This window comes from Danio aesculapii, chromosome 16 (genome assembly GCF_903798145.1).
Source record: "Danio aesculapii chromosome 16, fDanAes4.1, whole genome shotgun sequence".
NCBI classification, from domain to species: Eukaryota; Metazoa; Chordata; class Actinopteri; order Cypriniformes; family Danionidae; genus Danio; species Danio aesculapii.
Window position 1 is genome coordinate 37,923,199 of NC_079450.1, and position 25,991 is coordinate 37,949,189.

General features: G+C 35.8%; 1 protein-coding gene across 3 annotated transcripts in view; it reads left to right on the plus strand.

Moving 5' to 3' along the window:
* The window catches only part of LOC130243453 (histone-lysine N-methyltransferase ASH1L-like), a 66,392-nt gene that overhangs the window by 26,782 nt on the left and 13,619 nt on the right, over positions 1-25,991 (plus strand). The window contains exons 4-13 of one of the 3 annotated variants that reach the window (XM_056475628.1): positions 2,756-3,419; positions 3,530-3,624; positions 7,299-7,372; positions 8,328-8,370; positions 11,691-11,775; positions 11,913-12,021; positions 14,847-14,914; positions 15,067-15,225; positions 23,278-23,406; positions 23,514-23,568. In XM_056475628.1, the coding sequence (XP_056331603.1) occupies positions 2,756-3,419; positions 3,530-3,624; positions 7,299-7,372; positions 8,328-8,370; positions 11,691-11,775; positions 11,913-12,021; positions 14,847-14,914; positions 15,067-15,225; positions 23,278-23,344 (1,364 nt within the window). In that variant the 3' untranslated portion in view covers positions 23,345-23,406; positions 23,514-23,568. Of the gene's footprint in view, positions 1-2,755; positions 3,420-3,529; positions 3,625-7,298; positions 7,373-8,327; positions 8,371-11,690; positions 11,776-11,912; positions 12,022-14,846; positions 14,915-15,066; positions 15,231-23,277; positions 23,407-23,513; positions 23,569-25,991 lie in introns of those variants that run through there. The other 2 variants (XM_056475627.1, XM_056475629.1) reach the window with 2 other exon arrangements.

Genomic DNA, 25,991 nt, shown 5'->3' on the forward strand with positions numbered 1-25,991 from the left:
GACAGTCCTTAATACTGGCTTAGTAGTTTTAAGTTTTTGCCTGTACGTTGGTATAAGATGAACCAGGCAGTGATCGGAGAGTCCTAGAGCTGCTCTGGCGACGGAGCGATATGCATCCTTTATTGTGGTGTAACAATGGTCCAAAATGCTATTGTCTCTGGTGGGGCATGTAATGTGCTGTTTGAATTTAGGCAGCTCACGTGTGAGTTTTGCCTGATTAAAGTCCCCAAGAATGATAAAAACAGAGTCCGGGTGTTGTTGTTCTGTCTCTGTGATCAGATCAGCCAGCTGTTGCAGCGCAGTACTCACGTGTGCTTGCGGTGGAATGTAAACACAGACGAGAATGAACGAGGAAAACTCTCTTGGTGAATAAAACGGCTTACAGTTAATGAAAAGCACTTCCACATCAGGACAGCACATCTTCTTTAACACAGTTACATCCGTACACCACCTTCTGTTGATGTAAAAGCATGTCCCACCACCGCGCGTTTTGCCCGTTGACTCCGTATCGCGATCAGCTCTGTACAGCTGAAAGTCCGGTAGGTTTAATGCGCTGTCCGGAATGGCTTCGTTTAGCCAGGTTTCCGTGAAACACAGGACAGCAGAGTTGTTAAAGTTCTTGTTTTTGCATGTGAGCAGAAGTAGTTCGTCCATTTTGTTAGGAAGAGAGCGGAGATTCGCCAGGTGAATGCTGGGCAGCGCCGTTCTGAAGCCGCGCTGTCTTAGCCTGACGAGCGCGCCGGCTCGCTTCCCACGCTTGCGCGTCTTGTAGCGTTTCCACAATGCGGCTGCTCCGCCGACCACAATGTTCCGCAAAACGCCACAAAAATCAAAATCCAGTTCTTGATTAGTTGGTGTGCACTGCCGAATGTTCAGCAGCTCGTCCCTGGTGTAACTGATCGTATTTGATAAACATAAAACAGGACAGACTAACAAAAACAGTGCAAACACTGGACAGCCCCACACCGAAGCGGCCATCCGCGGCGCCATCTTGATGAGGTGATTCATCCAAGCATTGATTTCAGTAGTGTGAGTAGTGTCGATGTAGATGGCAGGATACTGTTTTGCAAAATAATAAATAAAAAAACTGTGGTTATCAGTTGGTACTGGAGGTTCTGACTTGATCAAATGTGATACTTTCCCAGAAAAGTTTTTGTATTTGAAATTTATCACTGCATAACTGGATTTTAATAGCTTAAAACTGGATAACTGGATACTTTACTTACAATCATTTCACCTCAGATGTATACAAACTTACTTTCCTCTGTGGAACACAAACTTAGATGTTTAGAAAAGTAGTCCATCTTTTTGAGTCACTGCAATGTCAGTGGATATAATCTAGGATTGCATGAAGGCAAGAAAATAATGACGAATTATAATAAAGCGTTTTAAGAATTGTTCTAATTCTATACACAATCAGTTTAATGACACAAAAGAACAATTTAGGTAGTGTAACAATGGAGTCAGGGTACAACAGAGTTGATAGTCCAAATGTAGTTTATTTGCAGCTCAGTACAAGCAGGCAATGGTCCACAGGAGCAAACAGTATCCAAAAGCGTAGTCATGGTCAGAGGTCAGCAAACAGGACAAACAAAGAACAAAACAAGGGTCAGGAAACATCGCAAGACTGCACTAGGAAACGCTTCGTAAAGTTACAGGTACACATATAACAAGACTCAGCCATGTGTGTGTGTGTATGAGAGGTAAATATATAGTGCAGGTTATCAGTCCATGATGAGTTTCCAGCTGTGTATGAGTAATCAAGCGTGATGTGGAACTGGTGTGTGTGTGAGGTGCATGATGGGATGTGTAGTTTATTTCAGTGGCAGATTTGTAGTTCTCCAGCATTCTGCAACTGATGGATCGCTGGTGAATATGACAGATAGGCTCAGTTTTAGTGTGAAAAAGAGCTGCAAATTTTTAAATCTACTCTAAAGGGAGTTGTTCTCTATATAAGTGTTGTTTTAACTCCCTCAGAGACCTCAATTGTGATCTTGTGTTTTCTTCCAGCAATGTACATGCCCCAATATCCCAATTATAAATAAGTTGGCCAATTGGGCTTGGCCTAGTTCAGTTATATTATTAATGTGACAAAAGACATCCACGGCAAGTTTTTCAGAGTTCTAATACACTGATTAACATGATTTGTTTCACAACTGTTCACACAAGCATATATAAATATTATTTTAACTTGTGTGTTAGATACATTATCCAGTATTGGGTTGTGACTGGAAGGGCAAACGCTGCGTAAAACATATGCCAGAGTAGTTGGCGGCTCATTCTCCTGTGGTGACCCTTGATATATCAAGGGACTAAGCCGAGGGAAAATTAATAAATGTTTTATACATAACCTTGCGTTTATATTTGACAGTTGATATGGAGAAAGCAATAATACCAGTATAGCGCAGGATAATAATTTTTTTTCATGTATTTTGAAATGAAACTTCACAGGCATATTTCTGTGGACAGCTGAGACTTGCAAAAGAGGCATAATAAGAACCCTTTAAAGCAGCGCATCAAACAATAATAATAATACACAAGTTTGTAGTGTAGTTTTAGTTCACATAGCACTGACCACGGTCCTAAGGAGTTGCATCACTGATGCGATCAGTGCAGCTTTTTTGCCCATTTGGGGATGCCAGATTTGCATAATTCTTTTGGTGAAGCTAAATCAATGCAGGCAGCGTATGCAAATTAAAGATGCCATCAGTGGGTGCAATTCATTTGCGCTCACATTTTTCTTCTTCTTTTTCAGAGAGTTTCAAGCCCGGAGGTTCACTCTTCAGTGAGCACTATTCCAATGCAAGTCTCTCTTTTAATGAAGGCCAAGAAAGAGGAGCACGAGAGAAAAGACCCAGCATCAGCAAAACACACTTTCAGACCAGCGATATCAGACTCTTTTCCTCTTGTTCTGCCACCAAAAACAGCCTTTCTCATTTCGGTAGTTCTAAAGACTCAACACCAGACAAGGAAAAACTGAAACATGTCTCGAATCCTCTCAGGAAAAAGAGTCTTAAAGGTCAAGCGGTCACTGGAGGTGAAGTGAAGAGGAGGGGACGAGGGAGACCACGAAAAAACCCTGCGCCGTGCTTTTCTCCACCACCACCACCTGTACTTGTAGATTACGAAGTGACAGAGTGTTCTCCAAAGCGGAAAAAAGATGAAAGAGATGATTATGCTACTGAGTCCATGGCTCAACATGAGAAAAGAAAAAGAAAGAGGAAAAGAGATGACTCTTGGTGCAGCGAAGGGCAAATAGATGAAGATGTAGCTCTGAGCCACGAGCCTTCACATTCACACACCGACACATTCTCACCTTCCAAAGATCCAATCAGCCAATCAGAGAGCAGATCCTCTATGTCTTCTGAAAAGAAATATGAGTGGGCGGGGCTTTACTCGGATGTGTATAAAAGCGAGAAGTGAGTGGGCTCTTAAGTATTCATAAACAAGTATTAAGAGTATTTGTTTGAATGCATCCTTGGTTTAAAGAGCTTGACGAATCGTCTGTCTGTTTGTTTACTCGGCACAGCCCCAAGAGCCTGTCCTCTCCAGTATACACAGAGTGCCTGGAGTACGATCCTGAAGAGCATGAGCATGGCCTGCTTCCTGCACCTTTACACGTAGGTGAGTTTGTGTATGTGTGCGTGTTTAGTTGGGTCATTTGAAGGTTACTATTAAAGCCTGAAATTGACATTTGAACAAATGATCTCAGTCATTGTATAATGATGCTTTGAGTTGATGTATTTTGGTGTGGGAGGGGCTACTGTACTGCCAGGCTGGTTGATATGTCATTATGGCATGGCAGTATCTTTGCTTATGAATAGTAATTAAGCTAAACTTACATTTCTTAAGAACTTTCTTCTCAGAATATGTACTTATTACTAATAATGAGGGCTAACTTTACCATATCAGGATTCATGAATTAAAGGGATACTACACCCAATCGTTCTGTCATCGTTTACTCACCCTCCACCTGTTCCAAACCTGTGTGAGTTTTTATCTTCTGTTGAACACAAAAGAAGATCTTTTGAAGAATGTTGGAAACCAGTAGCCAGTAGCTGTGTTTCCATTTAAAGATGTGAATTATATTAATGCTCAACAGTGTTAATTTCGTTGATGAAAAATTTTCATTAGAATTTTCATGACAAACAAGTTTCTACTGATGAAAACTAAGTAAAGTTTCATAAACTAATTTTAAGAGGAGCACGCGATATGATTGAGCACGGCTAGATTCTCATCCGTAATGGTAATAATCCAATCAGGTTGATCCAAGCTAACAATAAATAGACAGAGTTTACCCTACTGCCTTATCTTCATATTGGAAGATTCCCCCCTTCCACCCCATCTCCTCCTTTTCCTCCTTTTTTCAAGGGGAGCTCTCGAGACCTACCTGGTCTCGAACCCCCTTTATATGCTTATTGACCAGGCGGCAGCCTTGGGCTCAATTATCTCCGAGCTCAGGGTTTTCTCCTAGGACAGCATGCCAAACCTGCTATTGACGCCAAGCAAGTCTAAGTGTGAACTCTTGAAATAAAAATTAAGAGATAATGATGACAACTATAATGAAAAAATACTGACATTTTAGGTGACTAATAAATACAAGATGAGAATGTGATTGAGGGACGTTTTTTGAAAAATATTCAATCGGACTTAATCTTGGTGTGTGATGTCAAAACAAAAAGACAGTAAACCTTGTGAAAAGGAACTAGCTGATAAAAACAACAAATCTAAAGCGACATCAGCAGCATGCCAGAGAATCATCCCGAAATTCACTCAAAGGTAAACTCTGATCTTTTTTATTTACCCGAGTGTATTCTTTTGCTAAACTGAAACTGTCTAGCCTCTCGATGACCTTTAAAGAATTGAATAGATTGTACATTAAAAGTTATTAAATCGGTCAGTCTTAAATTCATATGATCATACCATTCATTTTCGTGAGGAGTTTTGCTTAACATGTATCATTTTAGCTGCGACTACAGTATGGCTAACCTGCTAACTCCCGCTAGGTTCATATGCGCTGTCTGCGTCTGCAGTGATCGTCATGACAACAGCCATTTACAGTGTACCTGTACCACAAATTAAAAACTGCTTCATTCAGGACGTCATTCAGCAATGTGATTATTTCTTACTGTAAGAATGTAATGATACTGTTGCGCTATAATCTCTGCTTATCAGAAAGTCGCATTTAGCATGCAAGCTAACGAAACTGCCTTGAAGTGAAGCGCACTTTTAATTTTTACATACATCTTCACTTTATAATTCCTCTATGCGAGTAAACAGAGCAATGGGACTTAGTGCACATTTTACAAGATAACACATTATCATTTGCCAGTCATATGTCATTATTACTCTATTATTTACTCAGTGCTATAGCTGAGCACCATGTACTGTAACAGCAACTACAACCGTAAAGCTTGCTATAGAATGACATTGCAAAGTGGACTTAAACTATTCTAAGCCCTTTCAAAGATTTAATGACTTCAAACTGTTCAAGAGACTGGTTAAAAAAACTAGTAGTTTACCACGTTAAAATAACGGGGCTTGCTAAATATTTGCAAATTCCTGCATTTTCAGATGGCTGATGTTCTTACGTGTGGATTTATTGCCGACACATAATTTGACATATTACTTACGATATAAATAAATAAATACTATCTAATTTTTGGTGTTTTGGACATTTGGATTTTTGGACATTTTCGTGAAACTGTAAATAAATTTATACAATATTTTAATTAAATTACTCTTAAATTAATCCAAATATATTTTAGTTAACTAAATCTAGAGTAGATTTAGTTGACTAAAACTAGACTAAAGCTTAAATGATTCAGAAGACTAAAATATGACTAAAGCTAAAATGATTCAGAAGACTAAAATATAGACTAAAGTTTAAATGATTCAGAAGACTAAACCTAGACTAAAGCTTAAATGATTCAGAAGACTAAAATATGACTAAAGCTAAAATGATTCAGAAGACTAAAATATAGACTAAGGCTAAAATGATTCAGAAGACTAAAACTAGACTAAAGCTTAAATGATTCAGAAGACTAAAACTAGACTAAAGCTAAAATGATTCAGAAGACTAAAATATAGACTAAAGCTAAAATGATTCAGAAGACTAAAACTAAACTAAAGCCAAAATGATTCAGAAGACTAAAACTAGACTAAAGCTTAAATGATTCAGAAGACTAAAACTAGACTAAAGCCAAAATGATTCAGAAGACTAAAGACTAAAGCTTAAATGATTCAGAAGACTAAAACTAGACTAAAGCTTGAATGATTCAGAAGACTAAAACTAGACTAAAGCTAAAATGATTCAGAAGACTAAAACTAGACTAAAGCTTAAATGATTCAGAAGACTAAAACTAGACTAAAGCCAAAATGATTCAGAAGACTAAAGACTAAAGCTTAAATGATTCAGAAGACTAAAACTAGACTAAAGCTTAAATGATTCAGAAGACTAAAACTAGACTAAAGCTTAAATGGAATTTTAGTCAAAAGATTAAGACTACAACTAAATCAAAATCTGCTGTCAATATTAACACTGATGCTCAAAACGTTTTGTCTAATGAGTCTAAGAGAACAAAACTGTCATTTCCTGATAAACTGGGGCCAAATATCAAAAATAAAAATGTAATTTGCTGAAGTAGGAGAAGACACTTTGACTTTTTCATAATATAATAAATTACTTGCATTTCAGAAGATGAAAAACAATGAAGGTGGGGTAGCTTTGAGGCTTGAGACCTCTTTGGGAGCAGCTCAAGGCATTCTGCGATGAAATAATACTGAACCACTGTGATAATGGAAGTTGGCTAAGAGATATTTAGAATGACCCAACCAACATTTCAGATGTTGTGGAATGTGGTTGGTCTGCTGGGTTGTCCATGATTTTATGCAAATTTTGCAAAATGTATGCGCATCTTGGCATTTCCATGCCAAAAAGCATGCTATATTCCAAAATGTGCTTAAAAATAGAAGGATGTTCACATATTTATTTAGTTAAATATGACATACGTTGTATGTTTTTTATTATGGATGTCAGTGGATACATTTCAAACATTTTTCAAACTGTCTTATGATGTGTACAACAGAAAATGAAAAGCATATATTGAGTGTAAGTAAATGGTGAGCAAATTTCCTTTTTTAGGTGAACTTTTGGGCTGAATAGGTACAATTAGAAGTCTTTGTGAATGTATACACTTTAAAACAAATTGTGAATAAATGACATAAATATTATATATTATAAATGTATGATTACTTCTGAGTCTCAGTGATACATTGGCTGTTTCTGTGCAAAATAGGAAAGTATCTGAGGCTGAAGCGGATTGACTTTCAGTTGCCCTATGAGATTTATCGGCTCTGTGCACATAAAAAGGTATTTTTCAAATTAGTTTGAAAAGCATAAAGCATGAATGGTCTGTCCTCATTTCTTGGCCCTTGTGTTATTCTCAAATTGCCTGTGTTTTGATTTAGATCAGAAGAAGAGAAAGCTTGTCAAACTTTTTTCAGTAGACAAAATGTACAAAAAATCTGATATATACCTTTCATGATATATTCCCAGGGTTATGTCATGTCATGTCAAGTAGGGCTGCACAATATTGGAAAAATCTGACATTGCGATAGTTTGTTTTTCTGCAATATATATTTCGATACACTTTGATATACTTGAAAACATTTTTTGGTCACACTATATTTTAAGGTTCAGTTCTCGCTCTTGGCTAACCATTTTGACTTTTGCTTCAGTAAAATCCTAATTTTCACCTTATTAATAGTTATTAAGGTAGTTTAGGTATTGGGTAGGATTAAGGATGTAGAATAAGATCATACAGAACATGTGCTTTATAAGTACTAATAAGCAGCTAATATCTCAATAACATGCATGCTAATAATATAACTAGTTAAAAGGGAGAATTAGTCAATAAAGTGTTACCGAATGTATTGATATTGAAGGTATGAACGGCTGGGATTATTCTGTAGGGGAGTGAGTAAATGCAATAAACATAAGCATAAATTAATACAACAAAGCAAAGATAAAAGTGAAGTAAACAGTGCATGCTTTATGGTTTTATATATGTAAATGTAAAAATTGCACTGCTAAGTCAACTCAACATTGCACAACTTTGTGATGTGACCATTGTTGGTGTATACACTGTGACATCGATGCTGAAACGATATATTGTGCAGCCCTAATGTCAAGTGTCGTTTGTTTTTTAAGTACTATGAATAGTATTAAAATGAGTAAATGATGACAATGTGAATTATTTAAGTGATCTATAGTTTAGATATTGTCTTACTATAAATGTGACACAATCTTGCTTTTTCCAATACAGCATTCTAAAAAGTCAAAGACCCTACAAAAGATGGCCCCATCCAGTGAGTAGATTTCTCTACTAATGTGTGTGGAGATCTAAATCAGCTAAGCTGAATACCCTGTAACCATTCAAGTTTCAGACCCAATTCTGTATAAGAGCCCTGTTTTGCCACATAGGAAAAACATCAAGCTGTGCTACATCAAAATCATGACATCAAGTGCCAGATTTATTAAACAGAGCAAATTAAGTTGAGAGCCCAATCTTGTTAAAGTGAGTGGAACGTTTTGCTGGTGAGGCATTGACAATGCAAAATGAAATGAAAGACCACAGACACAGAGACACATTTTCACAATGACTATTGATATCTACTTTTTAAAAAAAGTGCAATAACAATAACAGACACAAAGGGCCCTATCATACACCCGGCGCAATGTGGCGCAAGGCGTGACGCAATTGTTGTTTGCTAGTTTTAGCTTGGTGCAAGAGTCGTTTTGACGTTTTGCACCACGCTGTTTAAATACCAAATGCATTTGCGCTAATATGTGCGCCCATAGGCGTTCTGATCTAAAAAAGGAGGCGTGTTGAGGCGCGTTGCTATTTTGAGAAACTATAATAGTCTGTTCTATAGACCAGAACAAAGCCGGTATATTGTCCAGCGCAGAGCGCGTTAGTTGTGTGCCTCGCTTACACACTGCTTAATACACACAAGATGTAGAGCAATACGCAAATATCTTTACATATGAAAAAGAATTAAAATATTAAGGATATCTACAGGATATAATAAGGATATATATAGGATATAAATATAAAGGATTCAAATATTACAAAACATATTATTTTCTAGCCTACATAAATAAACCATACTTTCATACCTTCTTCATCTCGGGGGGGCTTTTTCAGTTTATTCATGACAGTTTGCTTTTGTATAATGTTATTATTATTAGCAGTATTATTTATTATATGCATATTTATATTTGTTTTATTAAAAACAAGCTTAGATTTGTCCACCTGTCAGGTTTTCGACCATATGGGGCACAGCATGTGTATTAGGATATAACTCAGCTTCTTGAAGACACTTCGTTATTATTGTTCATTTATTCGTTTGCTGGAAATTAGAACTGAATTTAGAAATAGTTTTAAAACAAATCTTTGCGCTTAGACAAAATAATTATTTTTAGGCTAGTTGATGTCTGTCAGTACAAGGTTTCCCTATCCACGAGAGTGAAAGTTAATAATGAGGAGGAGGCTTATCTCTAATTCTCACGCTGTAGATGCTCTATTTAACTGTTTTCTTGCTAGTGAAATGCTCAGTTTTTCCAATTACACTTACTTTACGTCATGTAAATAGCAAATGTGCTACGGCGCGACGCAACTCTTAAAGGGAATGGGAGATGAAACTCTGATTGGTTTATTCTCAAAACACAATTGATTTGAAATTGATCAATGTCTTTGTTTAAATTGTGTTTCTGACATCACTCTTTTAGTTTTTTGTTTTTTATGATAACTTCTAGAGCAGGGGTATCAAACTCAGTTTCTAAAGGGCCTCAACCCTGCACAGTTTAGTTTCAACCTTGCTTCAACACACTCAGGCCGCGGTCACATTGCACATTTCGCCCCATAGGCTTCCATTTATACTCATGCGAATGTGACCAACCGGAAACACAAGTCTGTGCGACAGGTTTCACAGTTTACTGCAAATTCTGACCTGTGAAATTGCATCACGTGATTGCATGAGACAAATCTAAAAACAAAACATTACCTCTCTGTACAGAAATTAAAAATAATCAAATCAGTTTGTTTAATCCCACCCTTTTTCACAGCGCTGAACGACAGAATTTTGCATGCTCAAACTCTAGTGTGACCACGGCATTACCTGTAAGTTTCAAACAAGCCTGAAGGACTCAATTAGTTTGATCAAGTGTGTTTAATTAGGATTGGAAATAAACTGTGCAGAGTTTGACACCTGTGTTCTAGACAAAAGTTGAACCAGACAGTCACGATGCCAGTTAAAAAGTTAAGATAATAAAATGGTGTAAAAAAAAAAGTTAGAAACTGACAATTTTAAACCTTAGTAATCCTTTGTATTCAAATTACCCAATTAGTTTACTGTAAATACTTTCCTCAGACAAGTTTTACATCTGAAACAAGGGAAACTCCTAAAAATGCAAATCCAACTTTTTATGCCACAAGACAATTCACACCTGCACAGGTAATTAGTAAACTTGTCAAAAATGTCTTTCACATAAATAAATATATTTCACATAAATAAATTTCACATAAAAAGTCATAATTCTGACATAATTTTAATTTTATCACAATTTTAATCATATTTGTCATTATTTGTCATACATTCAAAGTCAACAATACACTACCTGACAAAAAGGAGTGCTAGCCTGCTGGAGAATTTGCCCTCTCCTGTGGTTTGTAATGTAATGGGCAGCACAAACATCTTGATACCTCAGGCTGTTGATGTTGCCATCCACTCTGCAGATCTCTTACACACCCCATACTGAATGTAACCCCAAACCATGATTTTTCTTCACCAAACTTGACTGATTTCTATGAGAATCTTGGGTCTGTGTGGGTTCCAGTAGGTCTTCTGCAGTGTTTTTGATGACTGGGATGCGGTTCAACAGATGATTCATCAGAAAAATCTACCTTCTGCCACTTTTCCAAATGTTCAACTAGAAGTCAAGCTATTATTTGTTGCTCTTACAACTGTTAATTGCTCACCCTCATATAGTTTCAATCCACTGAGATCTTCATTTATCTTCAGGACATAAGTTCTGATATTTTGGATGAAAACTGAGAGCTCTCTCATTCTCCATAGACTGCAACAGACCCGAGATGTTCAAAGTCCAGAAAAAGAACCAAAGCCATTGTCAAAACATTCCATGTGTATAAATACAGTTGAACCACTGAAGTCACATAAAAGGTTTTGACAATGTTTATTTTATTTGATTATTTCTGGACGTCCCAGAACTGTTGTCGTTTATGGAGGATGAGGAAGATCTAAAATGTCTTTATTTGTGTTCTGAAGATAAACGGAAGTCTCAGGGGAGTGGAACAACATGAGGTTGAGTAATTAATAACAAAACTTTCATTTCTGGGTGAACTAATCCTCAATTGTCATTAATATACTAATTTGCCAAAGCATGATTGTTTTTCTTATGTGGCAGAATGGGCTTCCACAGATATTAGCACTCAAACAACCACTCGATACAGATTGTGAAACTCACAATTTGCCTAGTAAAATTTGAAGAACAGAACTGTCTAGTGTGTATTATTGTATTTAAAAAAAACCTTTGCTGTCTGAATGACGTGTTTAGGAGCAGGGAATATTGTGTAAACATTTTCTTCTCTGTTTCTTTGCTCTTTGAGATGAGCCTGTCGATGTAATGTCTCATACTCAAACTGAAGAGAGTTGCTGTAAACCTCATGACTGCATTTCTGACAGCACTGACAAGTAAATAAACACGCACATACACAAGCACCTTCGCGGAGCCCAACAGTTAATGCTGAATTTAAAGTGGAGCTAAATTTTCTTACTGTTTTCACACTTGGATTCAAGTGTTCAGCGCAAACTTGTTTTTCTTATTTTAGAAATGACACAGACCAACAAACAACACCTACAGAAGAGCCTGGAGAAGAAGTGACTGAAACAGACATTAACAACACACCTCCCAATCAGTCTGATCCTCCCAAACAGCAGGTATGAGGTATAAATAGACACATTAAAGCATCACTTTCAGCTCCATTTCAATGTGCAGGGTTCCCACGGGCCATGGCAATATCATGACATTTTAAAAGGTCTGACCCACACTTTGAAAGTCAGGGAATTTGATACATCTCTTGTCCAAGTCATTGAATATCAAGGATTTTGGTTTACCATTTTTACTTCCCAATTATTCACAATATATGTTTTTCTGTACTGTGTTTTGTAGTGTAATTGTTTTGCCTTTTGTTATGGTCGGACTATTTTTCACGTCCATTTTACTCCTTTCCACTTGTGTCCTACAAATGCAGTCTCCAGGCTGTATTAAAATACTGTCTATGGTTGTTTTTTGTCTGCTCAGTACTTAAACCCAATCCAAAATCATTCCAAATTTTTTTTACCAAACCCTTCAAATTAAGGGCTTCAAATTTTACCCCTAAAAAATGGGACAGCACAACACCTGCACATGTCATCATATGTCATCGTAATCTCTTACTTCATATGAGATTGACAATGGCGACTGTTGTAGTTATTCCAGTTGCATTATTTTTTGGTATTTATCTTCAGGAAATCAATAGGCACTGATATTATGTTATCATAACAATATAATGTGGCAATAAGATCGTAACTGTACTGTACATTTACACCTTGGAAAATTAATCTAAACCAAAATGCCTTTAAGGCAAGTCATTTTACTCGGCGGCCATCTTTGAAACGCCTCTCGGGCTGTATGCTTGGGCATTCTGTCTGATTGGGGAAACATCAAATTCTCCAACACTGGTATTTAAGCTTACGTTTACATTCCATATTTGGAATCATCAATAAAATTAAACAACAACTGTCTTATAAGCTTCATTTTGAAACGTTCGAACCAAACAAAGTAGGCATTTTTTCAGGTTGCCCAAGCTAGTGCGCATGCATACTTGAAAGGAACAAGATCACGACACCAACCTCATTCATGGCCATTCTACACATTATCATCCTCTAAGTAATGATCCTCTTATCACTCTGCTCTTTTGAAGTAATTCAAAACTTGGTCTTGATGGCGAATCTTCTCCAGAGATGACTCTGAGTTGCTGTCATGTGATGTGCATTTGACAGGATGGACTGTACCTCGCGTTCGTTTCATACAGATATACGTGGAAAGATTTTTTATGTCTGTGAAGCAAGTATTCACTATGATTCCAGTTCATTTGTTGACCACATTTGTCGTAAAAGCACACGTCTGGTCTGATTTTCTCCCCTGGAGACACATCAGTCTATATTGATCGATGATTGGCTCCTGTACTAGTAGACGGGGCTTCTTTTCCCATATAAACCGTTACACTTTTACCCATTCAAAACTATATGAGTGATATGTCTTGTGTATTCTATAGTCTTTGTCTAAACACGAAAACAACATTAACATTATACCAGACAGCTAATTCCCAGCTGCTAGACTTTTCTGACAGGGTATTCGAGCGTCATCGATGTGAAAGCTGTTGTGGTACTACTATATACTAGTAGTACCTATACTATATATAACTATACTAGTTATTATTTTGAATTATAGATATCAAAATTTAGCTTTTTTTAATCACTTTTTTTAAGCATGATGGTAAACACGAATGCCATTGTGAATATATTAAAACATATGCTTGTTTGCTGTAAAAATTCATAATTATGACCAAAATACTAGTTTTACCTTAATTCCGAGTGCAGCCATGCTGCTGTTGTAGAAGGTGTATTTTGGGAAATTTTTGTACCCCTTGGTTTTGAGTGTGGTCCTGAAAAATCTGTTTCAAGGGGTATCTAGCCCTTCCCCTTAACACTATGCCTTCAAAGAGAATTGGGACACCGCTACACCTTCACGTGAATGCGCAATCGAGTAGTAGGGGTAAGGGGAAGGGCTAAGGGATAGAATTGGGATTGGGCCTTAGTCAACCCCTATTGAATTTTGGAAATATTTTATATTATTGCAACCTAAAAGTACTTTTTTTGTGGCAGACTTTTTCAAAATTTGCATTTCTTGCATTTCACCCTTAAATCTTTACCTTTTGACCTCAAGAACCATTAATCTCTTACATCTATATGAAAGGAACTATTAGAGAAACATTGTGTAAGTGTTTACCTCTTAACTATTGAAAGCCTACTTCATCTTATTTCATACATGAAGTATCTAAATGATCAAAATGGACTACATTTTTAATCTGTTCAACAAACCCATTTAGAAAAATGTTTTAAAATGTATCATTTTAGCGATCAACTCAATGAATATTTTATATATTGTAAATAAAATGAAGGGTGGCACGGTGGCTCAGTGGTTAGCACTGTCACCTCACAGCAAGAAGATCACTGGCTCGAGTCCCGGCTGGCATTCCTGTGTGGAGTTTGCATGTTCTCTCTGTGTTCGGGTGGAATTCCTCTGGGTGCTCTGGTTTCCCTCACAGACCAAAGACATGCACTATAGGTGAATTGAGTAAAACTAAATTGCCCATAGTGAATGAGTTTCAATGTGAGCGTGTATGGGTATTTCCCAGTATTATTTCGCAGTTGGAAAGGCATCCGCTGTGTAAAACATATTCTGGATAAGTTGGCGGTTCATTCCGCTGTGGCGACCCCTGGTGAATAAAGGGTCTAAGCCGAAGGAAAATAAATGAATGAATGAATGAATATAATGAATACTTATTCATTATGGTTAATGAAAAATCAGCTTTGTCAGTGAAAGTCAGGGAATTTGACATTTGGTTTAAAGTGGGAACCCTGAATGTGACTGCATCATTGTGAATTACTGTAAAGTGCACGGTCAATTTGGTCACTTTGCCAATGACTTTTATTTGCAGGAGAAAGGCAGTGATGCTGAAAATATTCCCTCCCCCCTCCTGATGATGCCCTTGTCTTGTGAGGAGAGGCAAGAACACACAGAACACTGATAAAACATTTCTACCAATTGCGCACTATGGTTTATGGTCCATTTTATGCACTACTCTTCCCTGCGCACTCATATTTCCCATTGTCTTACATTTGTTTTATATTAGTCATTTGCTCTTATTCCCTTGATAGGAGCTTCGTCTTGGAACATGGCGTTTTTCTGGTGAGAAACTATGAGAAAATGAGAGACAGACAGGGATTTCTCCTGAGGGAGGAGATGGTGGAGCCAGAGAACGAAAGCAGAGGAGATGGAGAGAAGCAGAAAGAGGATCTTGAAGACACCAGCTCCAAGTCAGGTCCAGTAGTGTGTGTACTTGTAAATGATGTGAGTGCGTGTACATGCCGTTGTTCTTCGCTCTTAAAAGAATAGATGACCTAAAAATACCAATTCGTTTATAATTTATGGACTTTTTCTGACCTTTTTCCATTTACTTTGACTCTTAGCTTAATTATGCAGGCTGCTGTGCATTTAAGTCTGAAAGTTGTCTTCATGTCAAATCCAACATAGTCCCCATTGCATAAAGAAGTGTTTAATTATATGTAATATATTTGTAGTGTACTTAAATCCTTAACAGGTTTTGGTAGTACTATTTTACATTCAAGTTCTGCCTGTGCCAAATATATATACAGTTGAAGTCCGAAATATTAGCCCCCCTTAATTAGCCCCCCTGTTTATTTTTTTCCCCCAATTTGTTTAATGGAGAGAAGATTTTTTCAACACATTTCTAAACATAATAATTTTAATAACTCATTTCTAATAACTGATTTATTTTATCTTTGCCATGATGACAGTAAATAATATTTGACTAGATATTTTTCAAGACACTTCTATACAGCTTAAAGTGACATTTAAAGGCTTAACTAGGTTAATTAGTCAGGTTAGGGTAATTAAGCAAGTTTTTGTATAATGATGGTTTGTTCTGTAGACTATTGAGATAAAAATAGCTTAAAGGGGGCTAATAATTTTCACCTTAAAATTGTTTATAAAAAATCAAAAACTGCTTTTATTCTAGCCGAAATAAAACAAATAAGACTTTCTCCAGAAGAAAAAATATTATCAGACATACTGTAAAAATTTCCTTCCTCTGTTAAATATTTTAAAAAGAAAAAAAAATCTGCCCCTAAAAGATGAATTAAGGATAATCTTAATATGCTTAATTTGACATGTTGGCAAATACATCTGTATATATAAAAATTATTATTATGCAGTTTGTTATTTGATATTCAAGGTATTATTTTTAAATGTACTACATTGCTGCATCTCTAAAACGTTGTAATTACAAATATATTTCGATACAGAGATGACATTAAAGCTCATAATAAATTGTACATTTCACAAAATAGTTTAACCTTATTTCAATGAATTAGGAAATTACATGTACTTACTTATATTACTTAAGTAGGTTAAAAAGGTATCTGATAATACAGGGTGTCTGCGGGGTCTTAAAATGTATTAAAAGTTGATAAATCAATTATGAGAAAATGAAGGCCCTTAAAAGGTATTAAAAAGTTTCAATTGAGTCTTTGCGAGGTCTTAAATTTTGTTCAAGCGTTGTCGAAAGTGTTTGACTCCAAAAAAGCATAAATATATTTATTTTCCTCCTAATATTAATAACGGCACGCTCAATCCACACGATTGATTCAGGTCAGGGCACATCCGGCCAAGCTCCTCCATCTGGGTGATGTCACGTAATTTGCGTCAAACGCGGGAAGGTGATGTGATGCTCTCTACAGGTAGCGAAACCATAGAGTGAAACAGATGGCAAAATGGGAAAATGTAAGTTTGCGTACTCCTGGTTGGAGAAATACGAGCTTAAACAGTGGCTGAGGCCTGTTGCTGAAAACAACTGCATAATTTATTCTTTCAAGCTTTGCTTCTTCCGAGCTTATCTGAGTTCTGTTGCATGGTTGTGCTCCATTGATTTATTTAACTACAACTGTTTAAGTAGAGCTTGGATACTGATTAGAACTTGAAGTGGCGATGAGGTCTTCAAATATTCTGAGAAGGTCTTTAAAAGTCTTAAAAAGATATTGAAATTAGGATTCCTGCATATAATAACTACTGTAAGTGCTAACTCTGAAAACTGATCCTGCCCCTAAAACTAACCTTATCTTGTGTAGCTTCCTCATTTTACAAGTTCTTTCTTAAGTATACTGTTAGTACACTGTAAGTGTACTTACTGCAAAATAAAGTGCAACTTTTCATAGCATAACCACTTAAATGAAGTGCACTATGTAAAATTGGTATCTTAAAAGCTGTTCTTTAAAGTATTTTTTAAATTTAGGACAATTTAAAGCATAAATGAAGAAGCATTTAATATTAAAATAATTTACATATGCTTAATTTGATAAGTTAGCAAACATCTGTAAAGAATTTGATTATTTATTTATTTATTTATTTATTCATTTTTATTTTTATTTTTATTTTTATTTTTATTTTTATTTTTATTTTTATTTTTATTTTATTTATTTATTTGACATGGACATCCAATTACACTGGACAACCAAATGCATATGTTTAAGTGTTTTAGCAAACTTGCTAATTCTCAACACTTGTCCACAGGAGGCTTGACAAAATTGACAAAATGGAAATATAATAAATACATAAATACAACATTATAATTCTTTACATAAAATTACTGAAGGCAAAAGCAAAGGAGACATGATCAAACAAACTAATAGTATTTGTGTGAACACTGCTGTTTGTTTTTGACCACTTTTTTAAAAGACTACTAAAAATATTTATATTATTTTCTAATTTTAGGCTAACAGGTAAATCATTCCACAATTTGGCTCCCTTAACAGAGAAAACAGACCAACTGAGGTCTTACACTTTGGCACTAGACAGTCACCATTAGCAGTTGCTCGTGTGACTCTGTGAGAGGTTTGATGCCTGCTGATTAGACCAGAAAACAGCACTGGAACATGATTATTTAAACATTTAAAAACAAATTTAAGATAATTAAATTTAATAAAACTATCAAAACTAAAAAGGTTATGTTTACATAAAACTTCACAATGATGCCATCGCATAGGCTTTAAGTCCGTAATTTTAACTGCTTGTTTATATATCGAGTCAATAGGCTTCAATGTAGTTAAAGAGGCTTGTAACCATGATGTAGTGCAATGCGTCAAGTGAGAGAATATCATTGTGTGCATGTATAATTTCGCAGTTTGATATGTTAAAAACCTTCTAATAAAATGAAAACAGTTTAGACATGGCTTAACTTTCTAACTTATATTTTTAACCTGATTATCAAATTTAAAATTTATGTCTAGAGGTATGCCATAGGGCCGTGCACAGGGGGGTGGCCCGGTGGCTAGAGCCACTGCCCCTTATCCCGCCAACCAAGCCTGGGTCAGTTGCTCACCTATCCGGCATGGTGTGTTAGCTGACACATAGATGACTGTGTCATCTGCATATAACTGGCAGTTAACCCCTGGGCACCAATCTGAAAGATCATTTATGTACATTGTAAACAACAATGGGCCAAGAACAGACTCTTGAGGTACTCCCATATGGTTAGAACGCACAGATGACTTCACCCCATTGACCCTTACACATTGCTGTCTCCCACCCAAATAAGACCCAAACCACTGTAAGGCGTTTGCTGACATTTTGAACTCTTTTAGTTTATTTAGTAAGATACTGCGATTAACCGTGTCAAAGGCTTTCTTTAGGTCCAGGAACACTGCCCCAACCACACTACCTTTATCCAGTGACTTTTTTATTTTTTCAAGCAGAAAAATTGCTGTTTCTGTGGAATATTTCTCTCTAAAACCAAACTGCTGTGGATAAAGCAACTGTTTAGAGTGTAAATGCTCCGTAAATTGTTCCGCAACAATTTTCTCCAGCACTTTTCACACAACAGGTAGAATGGCAATAGGCCTATAGTTACAAGCAACATCCTTATCGCCAGATTTATAAATCGATATAATTATTGCTGTCTTCCAACTATCTGGGAAAGTTTTTGTTTGTATCAAGTTTACTAAATACGTAATTAGCTCCAACAGAAAATGTTTATATCTCTGAATTAATTCACATCCTTAGCCGTAGAGTTACTCATATTTTCTATTACTTTTTGGACTTTTTCACAAGATACTACTTTAATATAAAGGAGTCTGGGTGAATATAATCTGGTTCTCCAGGGTATGATTTAGTGCAGTTAAAATTACTTGACAATTCTTGAACAGACTTAATAAAAAAAACTATTAAAAGCATTTGCTATAGCCTCATCACTGCAAATCATATTATTAGTAACTTTAAGGTGCTTTATTTATGTTTTTGCCTGTTTAAATTAGATAGTCTATTGATATGTTGCCACAATTTAGAACTACTGCCATGGGCCTCCTCAATTAATTTAGAAAAATATTTCATCTTAGCCTTTCGCAATTCAGATACCACTTTGTTCCTCAACCCAGTATAAACAAGATGATCAGTATTTCGCTAGTAAAGTTTTTTGAGAGCAAGATCTCGCCTTTTAATTAATTGAAGAATATCACTGTTAAACCATGAAAGTGAAAATTTCTTGTTCCTACACTGCTTTTTATATCTGACTCTTTAAAAACCTTCCCCCTATTAACTTCCTTTAAATCATATTCAAAATGAGCTTATAACTTTATATAATTATAACTGCATTTTGTTGTTTGATATTTAAGGTATTGTATACAAGGACCTGGTGACTACAAATGTATTTAGATACAGAATTTTACATTTTAGTTTATAATAAATGCATTATACGTTATAATTTAACCATTTTTTAACTAATTGTGAAATTCCAGGGATTTCTCCTGAGGGAGGAGATGGTGGAGCGAGAGAACGAAAGCAACTTTATAACACATAAATAGTCCTCACTTTAGATTAGGTCACAAAACTGCATGAAGTTGAGTTAATAAAGCATTTATTAACATACATAGTAACAATTACTATATGTCTGAATAATCAGATATATAAACGTTAATTTCAATAGTTTATTAATCATTTACCAACTCATTCTGAATGATCTTAAAAACCACCAGCTACTCTTAAATACAAATGGTTTGTAAATACTGCAATACTTCATTTAGTAATGAAAAATCAACCAATCACAAAGTATGAAAGTACAATTATTAAGCACGTTATAAGTGTGCTTATATGTCAAGAATACAGCATTTGTAGCTTTGGTTATAAACTGCTTACTAACGTTTATTAATGTAGAGTTAATGCTTAACAAATAATGAATTCACTAGATGCCAATTGCTTAATAAATGATTCATAGTGTGTAGTTATTATAGCGTGTTACCGGTGAGTCTAATTGTTTCTGTAATAAGAAATCTCAAAGCATTACTTCCTTTTTCAATACCAGGCTTTGTGCAAAAGGTGACTTACATTTTGTCTGGATCAATAAACAATCTGTGCTGAAATGTCCCGCACAATCTGTTAAAATCAGACATCTGAGACCTTATTAAAAGGTATCTACAGGGGAAAATATGTCCAGATTTTTCCTTACTTAGGGCCAAGATTCTAAATATGAAATAGGTGAAATTGTATGTCATATCCATCCCTCCAGATGTTTTCCTGCATATGTGCTGAAATGCTTGGATTAGCTCCAATCAAAGAACCCTACAAAGGAAAAGCGCTTTGAAAAATGGAACAGTAGATGTCATGTCTTTTAGTATATTCGAGAAAGTCAGTAAAAGATGGCTTGATAATCTTTTGAGAACATCCATTAATTGATTCTTCATGATATAGGGTTTAAAATAATACATTATTAATGCATGGCTGAAGTGTGCTTTACTCCTAGCAAACCTTACGTATGTAAGCGCATGTACCTGTTCTACGAAAGGACGCTTACATTAAGTGGGACAGTCTGTTTATAGCGCTTTTTGTGACCTGAGGCGGTTTCTTGATGAAGAACATGGCATCAGCTATTCCTCCTCCTCTCCTCCTTCACGCTCAGCGGGCCGTAGCTCTGGACCAGCTCCCAAAACCACCCCAATTCTATTTCCACTCAGCATTAGTCAAAAGGGCAGAAGAGGACATGTGGTTTACGGCTAGCGCAGCTGGCACGTACACGCTACTGTGTCCTGTTGAGTTCACGGAAAAAGTGTATTTCAGTGCATTCCGATTATTGCACTTAAAATACAGATGACAGACAATGAAAGACTTCAGATTACAGTTCTTCAGTGTTCAGTGGATAGGCTATGAGCTTATAGCTGCCTGTTTTATTAAGGGCGGCATGTAGCATTTACTTTTAATTAGTAGAACTCTGTGAGACAATCCACTTTTACATTTAATCCTTAAAATAATAGTATTTGTTTTCATAAAACTGTCATTTAAGGCCCCGGTATACTACTGGCGAAATAGAACAAGGAACTGAAATGGTGAACAAAATCCGAACAAAACACACAGTTCAAAGCCCAAAACAGCTTACCAAAGTGAATGCTGAGGGAGTTCGGCTCCTAAAGGCCTTTGAGCTACCATTGGTTCATGAAGATTACACAATCAGTATGTGATCTGGAACTTTGTCTCCAACACAACAACACCAAGTTATTAATATGAATACACTGGAGGGTCGAGTAGCAGAGCCGCTATAGATGTATCCGCACCTGTACGATTGCTCGAGGAGACTCAACACACACCTGACAAGAAGCACCACCACATAACACTGTACTAAACACTGTTCCATGCGGTATCTGCAGCGAATAGAAAGCAATGTAAAGATGTGGTGTTCAAAATTTGAGGGTGGTGGGGCAGAGGTAAATATACCAAAAGTTGTCAATGTAATTTCCTAATTTATGATTATAATTCAGTATTTAATTTTGTCCCAGTGATGGGTTGCAACTGGAAGGGCATCCGCTGCGTAAAACATGTGCTGGATAAGTTGGCGGTTCATTCCGCTGTGGCGACCCCAGATTAATAAAGGGACTAAGCTGAAAAGAAAGTGAATGAATGAATATTTTATATATAATATTTAATTTAATTAATACAATTACATTTTACAATTAATTCATCATTTATTTTATTTAAAATAATTTAATTGTAATAATTATTACACATTTGTTATTTAATTACTGAGCAGCAATAAATAACACCGTAAAATATAAAGAGTTTTCATGTGATTTACTAAACTAGCAGTGTTTTAAAATGAATGAATGCATAATAATCGTGACAACCATAAAACAGGGATTATTCCTCAGACTATAATCGTACAACCAACATCTGTATTCGTAGCATCCCTATTAGGTACTGCTACTTAATGAATGCTTAGCTGTATATAATAGGGATGCAACGAATACAGATTTTGGTTATACAATTATAGTAGAGATGCGCGGATCAGCTGAAATGTCACCCGAATCCACGGCTTCATACTAATCATCCACCCGCCCGCACATATAGTTTTATCTGATATACAGTTAAAGTCAAAATTATTAGCCCCCCCCTTTGAATTATTTTTTCTGTTTTAAATATTTCCCAAATGATGTTTAACAGAGCAAGGAAATTTTCACAGTATTTCTGATAATATTGTTTTTTCTGGAGAAAGTCTTATTTATTTTATTTTGGCTAGGATAAAAGCAGTTTTTAATTTTTTAAAAACATTTTAAGGTGAAAATTATTAGCCCCTTTAAGCTATATATATAAATATATATATTAATATTTAATATATCTATATATATTTTTGATGATATATATGACAATAAGTTGTCTAAATACCCTAACCTGCCAAGTTAACCTAATTAACCTAGTTAAGCCTTTAAATGTCACTTTAAGCTGTATAGAAGTGTCTTGAATAATATCTAGTCAAATATTATTTACTGTCATCATGGCAAAGATAAAATTATTCAGTTATTAGAAATGAGTTATTAAAACTATTATGTTTAGAAATGTGTTGAAAAAATCTTCTCTCCATTAAACAGAAATTAGGGGAAAAATAAACAAGGAAGCAAATAATTCAGGGGGGCAGGGTCTTGTCTTCGTTCTTTTTTTGTCCTCAGCTGATTACATGCCTGATAATTGGAATTTAAAAATATTACATTGTAAATGTTTCATGACTCTTATTTTAAATACAACATGTAAGAAAAGAACAACAAAAAACTGAACATAAAAAAAAATTGGAACAAACTGAAACTGATTTCCTCAAATGTAGCAATATGTTGTGTGTGTGTGTGTGTGTGTGTGCGTGCGTGCGTGCGTGCGTGTGTGTGCGCGCGCGTGCGTGTGTATGTATGTATATATATATATATATATATATATATATATATATATATATATATATATATATATATATATATATATATATATATATATATATATACACACATATATAAGATATATATAAGAGGTTTGTACTGTGCACATTACAGACCAGCGTCTGTCTCAGTGGAACCTTTGGTCTGGATGCAGAGAGCGAGGAGAGGAGAGGAGAAGTGAACAGAGCCCAAACCTCATGCATACACTCCAGGGGATCTATGACGTCATCGTCAGTCACAAGGGTACGGCTGTTGATTTTATTAATAGAGGTGTTGCAAAAGGCGTAGACAGAGGCTCAGTGTGAAGATCTGTACAGCTCATCTCGCTTTTTGTCATTTGTGTTTTTTAGGGTCATCTGGACAAACCCTCGCCGCTCCCCTGCTGAACCTGTGCTCCAGAAAGAGGTTTGAGTGTGTGTGTGTGTGTGTGTGTGTGTGTGTGTGTGTGTGTGTGTGTGTGTGTGTGTGTGTGTGTGTGTGTGTGTGTGTGTGTGTTTGTGTGTGTGTGTGTGTGTGTGTGTGTGTGTGTCCTTTTCCACTCGCCAGTGTTGTTGTTTGCTCAGCAACTCTCCTGCTGTTCTCTTTACAGTCTCCAGATAATTAGGGATTAAACCTGGGAGTTACTGTAAATAAGTCCTGCCACTGTCAGCTACAGTAGATCACAGAATGCTGTTAAAGCAGTGATGTGGCCATTGTTATTATCAGGCATTTCAGTTATCAGTAATTTCTGTTCATTTAAATGTATTAATTAGTGTAAATGCACTGTAAAACCCAAAAGTTCAGGTAACTCAAACCATTTGAGGAAACCGACAACAAACCATTTAAGTTCAAAAACTAATCTTAATGAGTACTGTGAACTTAATCCATTTGAGTAAACGAAGCAATTTGAGCACAGTAAAACCCAATAAATGAAGAGAACTCAAACCGTTTGACCACAAACTGATTACTACAAAACATTTGGGTTAAAAAACTATATGAGTACTGTGAGCTTGCTCTATTTAAGTTGAAGTAATGAGGTATTTAATTAACTCATTACCTTCAACACTGAGTTCAAAACTCTTTTTTTAAATGAGTAGAATTAACTTTCAGTAAATTTTGAGTTAACTACACTCATTTCATTTGATAAAGTTGACTGTTGGGTTTTACAGTGTGCAATAGTAGCAATTTAATATTTTTATTTAGTCATTTAATGTTAATAAAGAATACAGATAGAGAATACTTTCTGCAATTGATTGTAAACAAAATTGTACTTTTGATGTTGGACTTGTAAAAGTTAAAATGCAACACTGAAGGAGGTTGTCTGTCTCTAATTAGACAAAAAGTTAGTCTTGGATTAGAATTTTATAGTGATGCCTGTTATGCCCAAACAGGCTAACCACCAGGCTAAGATTAATCCTAGTGATTTATTTGTTAGTTTTGTTGTCAACGCTTCAAGAATTAATGTGTTTACAGTCATTCCATGCTCTTGGCTATTTACATATATTTTCCAACTATTAGAATTAAAAATAAGTATGTTTAATTGTATTATCAATCATTTTATATATCTTCATATACGTTAGGTCCATAAATATTTGGACATCGACACAATTCTAACATTTTTGGCTCTATACACCAGCACAATTTTTTTCAAACGATTTGAAGGTAAACGAACAAGATGTGCTTTAAATGCAGACTGTCAGCTTTAATTTGATGGTACATCCACAATAAGGTGAACGGTGTAGGAATTACAACAGTTTGCATATGTGCCTCCCACTTGTTAAGGGTCCAAAAGTAATTGGACAGAATAATAGTCATTAATCAAACTTTCACTTTTTAATACTTGGTAGCAAAGTATTACATTTTTCCCTTCAAAAACTCTTTTGTTGCTTCTGCAGTAAGCTTTGGGTCATTCTTCATCTGCACTGTGAAGCGCCGTCTAAAGAGTTCTGAAGTATTTGGCTGAATATGAGCAGAAAATATTGCCTGAAACAGTTCAGAATTCATCCTGCTGCTTTTGTCAGCAGTCACATTATCAATAAATACACCATGTCACTACTACCATCATGTTTCACTGCTTAGGATCATGAGCAGTTCCTTTCCTTTCCTACTCTTCTCTTCCCATCACTCTGGTACAAGTTGATTTTAGTCTGATCTGTCCATAGGATGTTGTTCCAGTACTGTGAAGGCTTTTTTAGAACTGTAATCTGGCCTTCCTGTTTTTGAGGCTCACCAATGGTTTACATCTAGTAGTGAACCCTCTGTTTTCACTCTGGTGTAGTCTTCTCTTGATTGTTGACTCTGACACACACACACCTACCTCCTGGAGAGTATTCTTGATCTTGTTTCTGTAGTCGTCTGGGTCTTTTGGTGTTGCTGAGCTCACTGGTGCGTTCTTTCTTGTTAAGAATACTCCAAACAGTTGTTTTGGCCACATCTAATGTTTTTGCAATCTCTCTGATATGTTTGTTTTGTTTTTTCAGCCTAATGATGGCTTGCTTGACTGAGTGACAGCTCTTTGGATCTCATCTTGAGAGTTGACAGCAACAGATTCAAAATGCAAATAGCACACTTGAAATGAACTCTGAACCTTTTATCTGCTCATTGTAATTGGGATAATGAGGGAATAACACACACCTGGTCATGGAACAGTTTAAAAGCCAATTATCCAGTTACTTTTGGACCCTTAACAAGTTGGAGGCACATAAGCAAACTGTTGTAATTCCTACTGTTGTAAATAACCTGATTTTGATGCAAACACCTTCAAATTAAAGCAAATTAAAGCATTTCAGATTTAAATATCAGGAGATAAACACCTAACATCTTTAGGTATAGAAAGCTTGTACATTTAA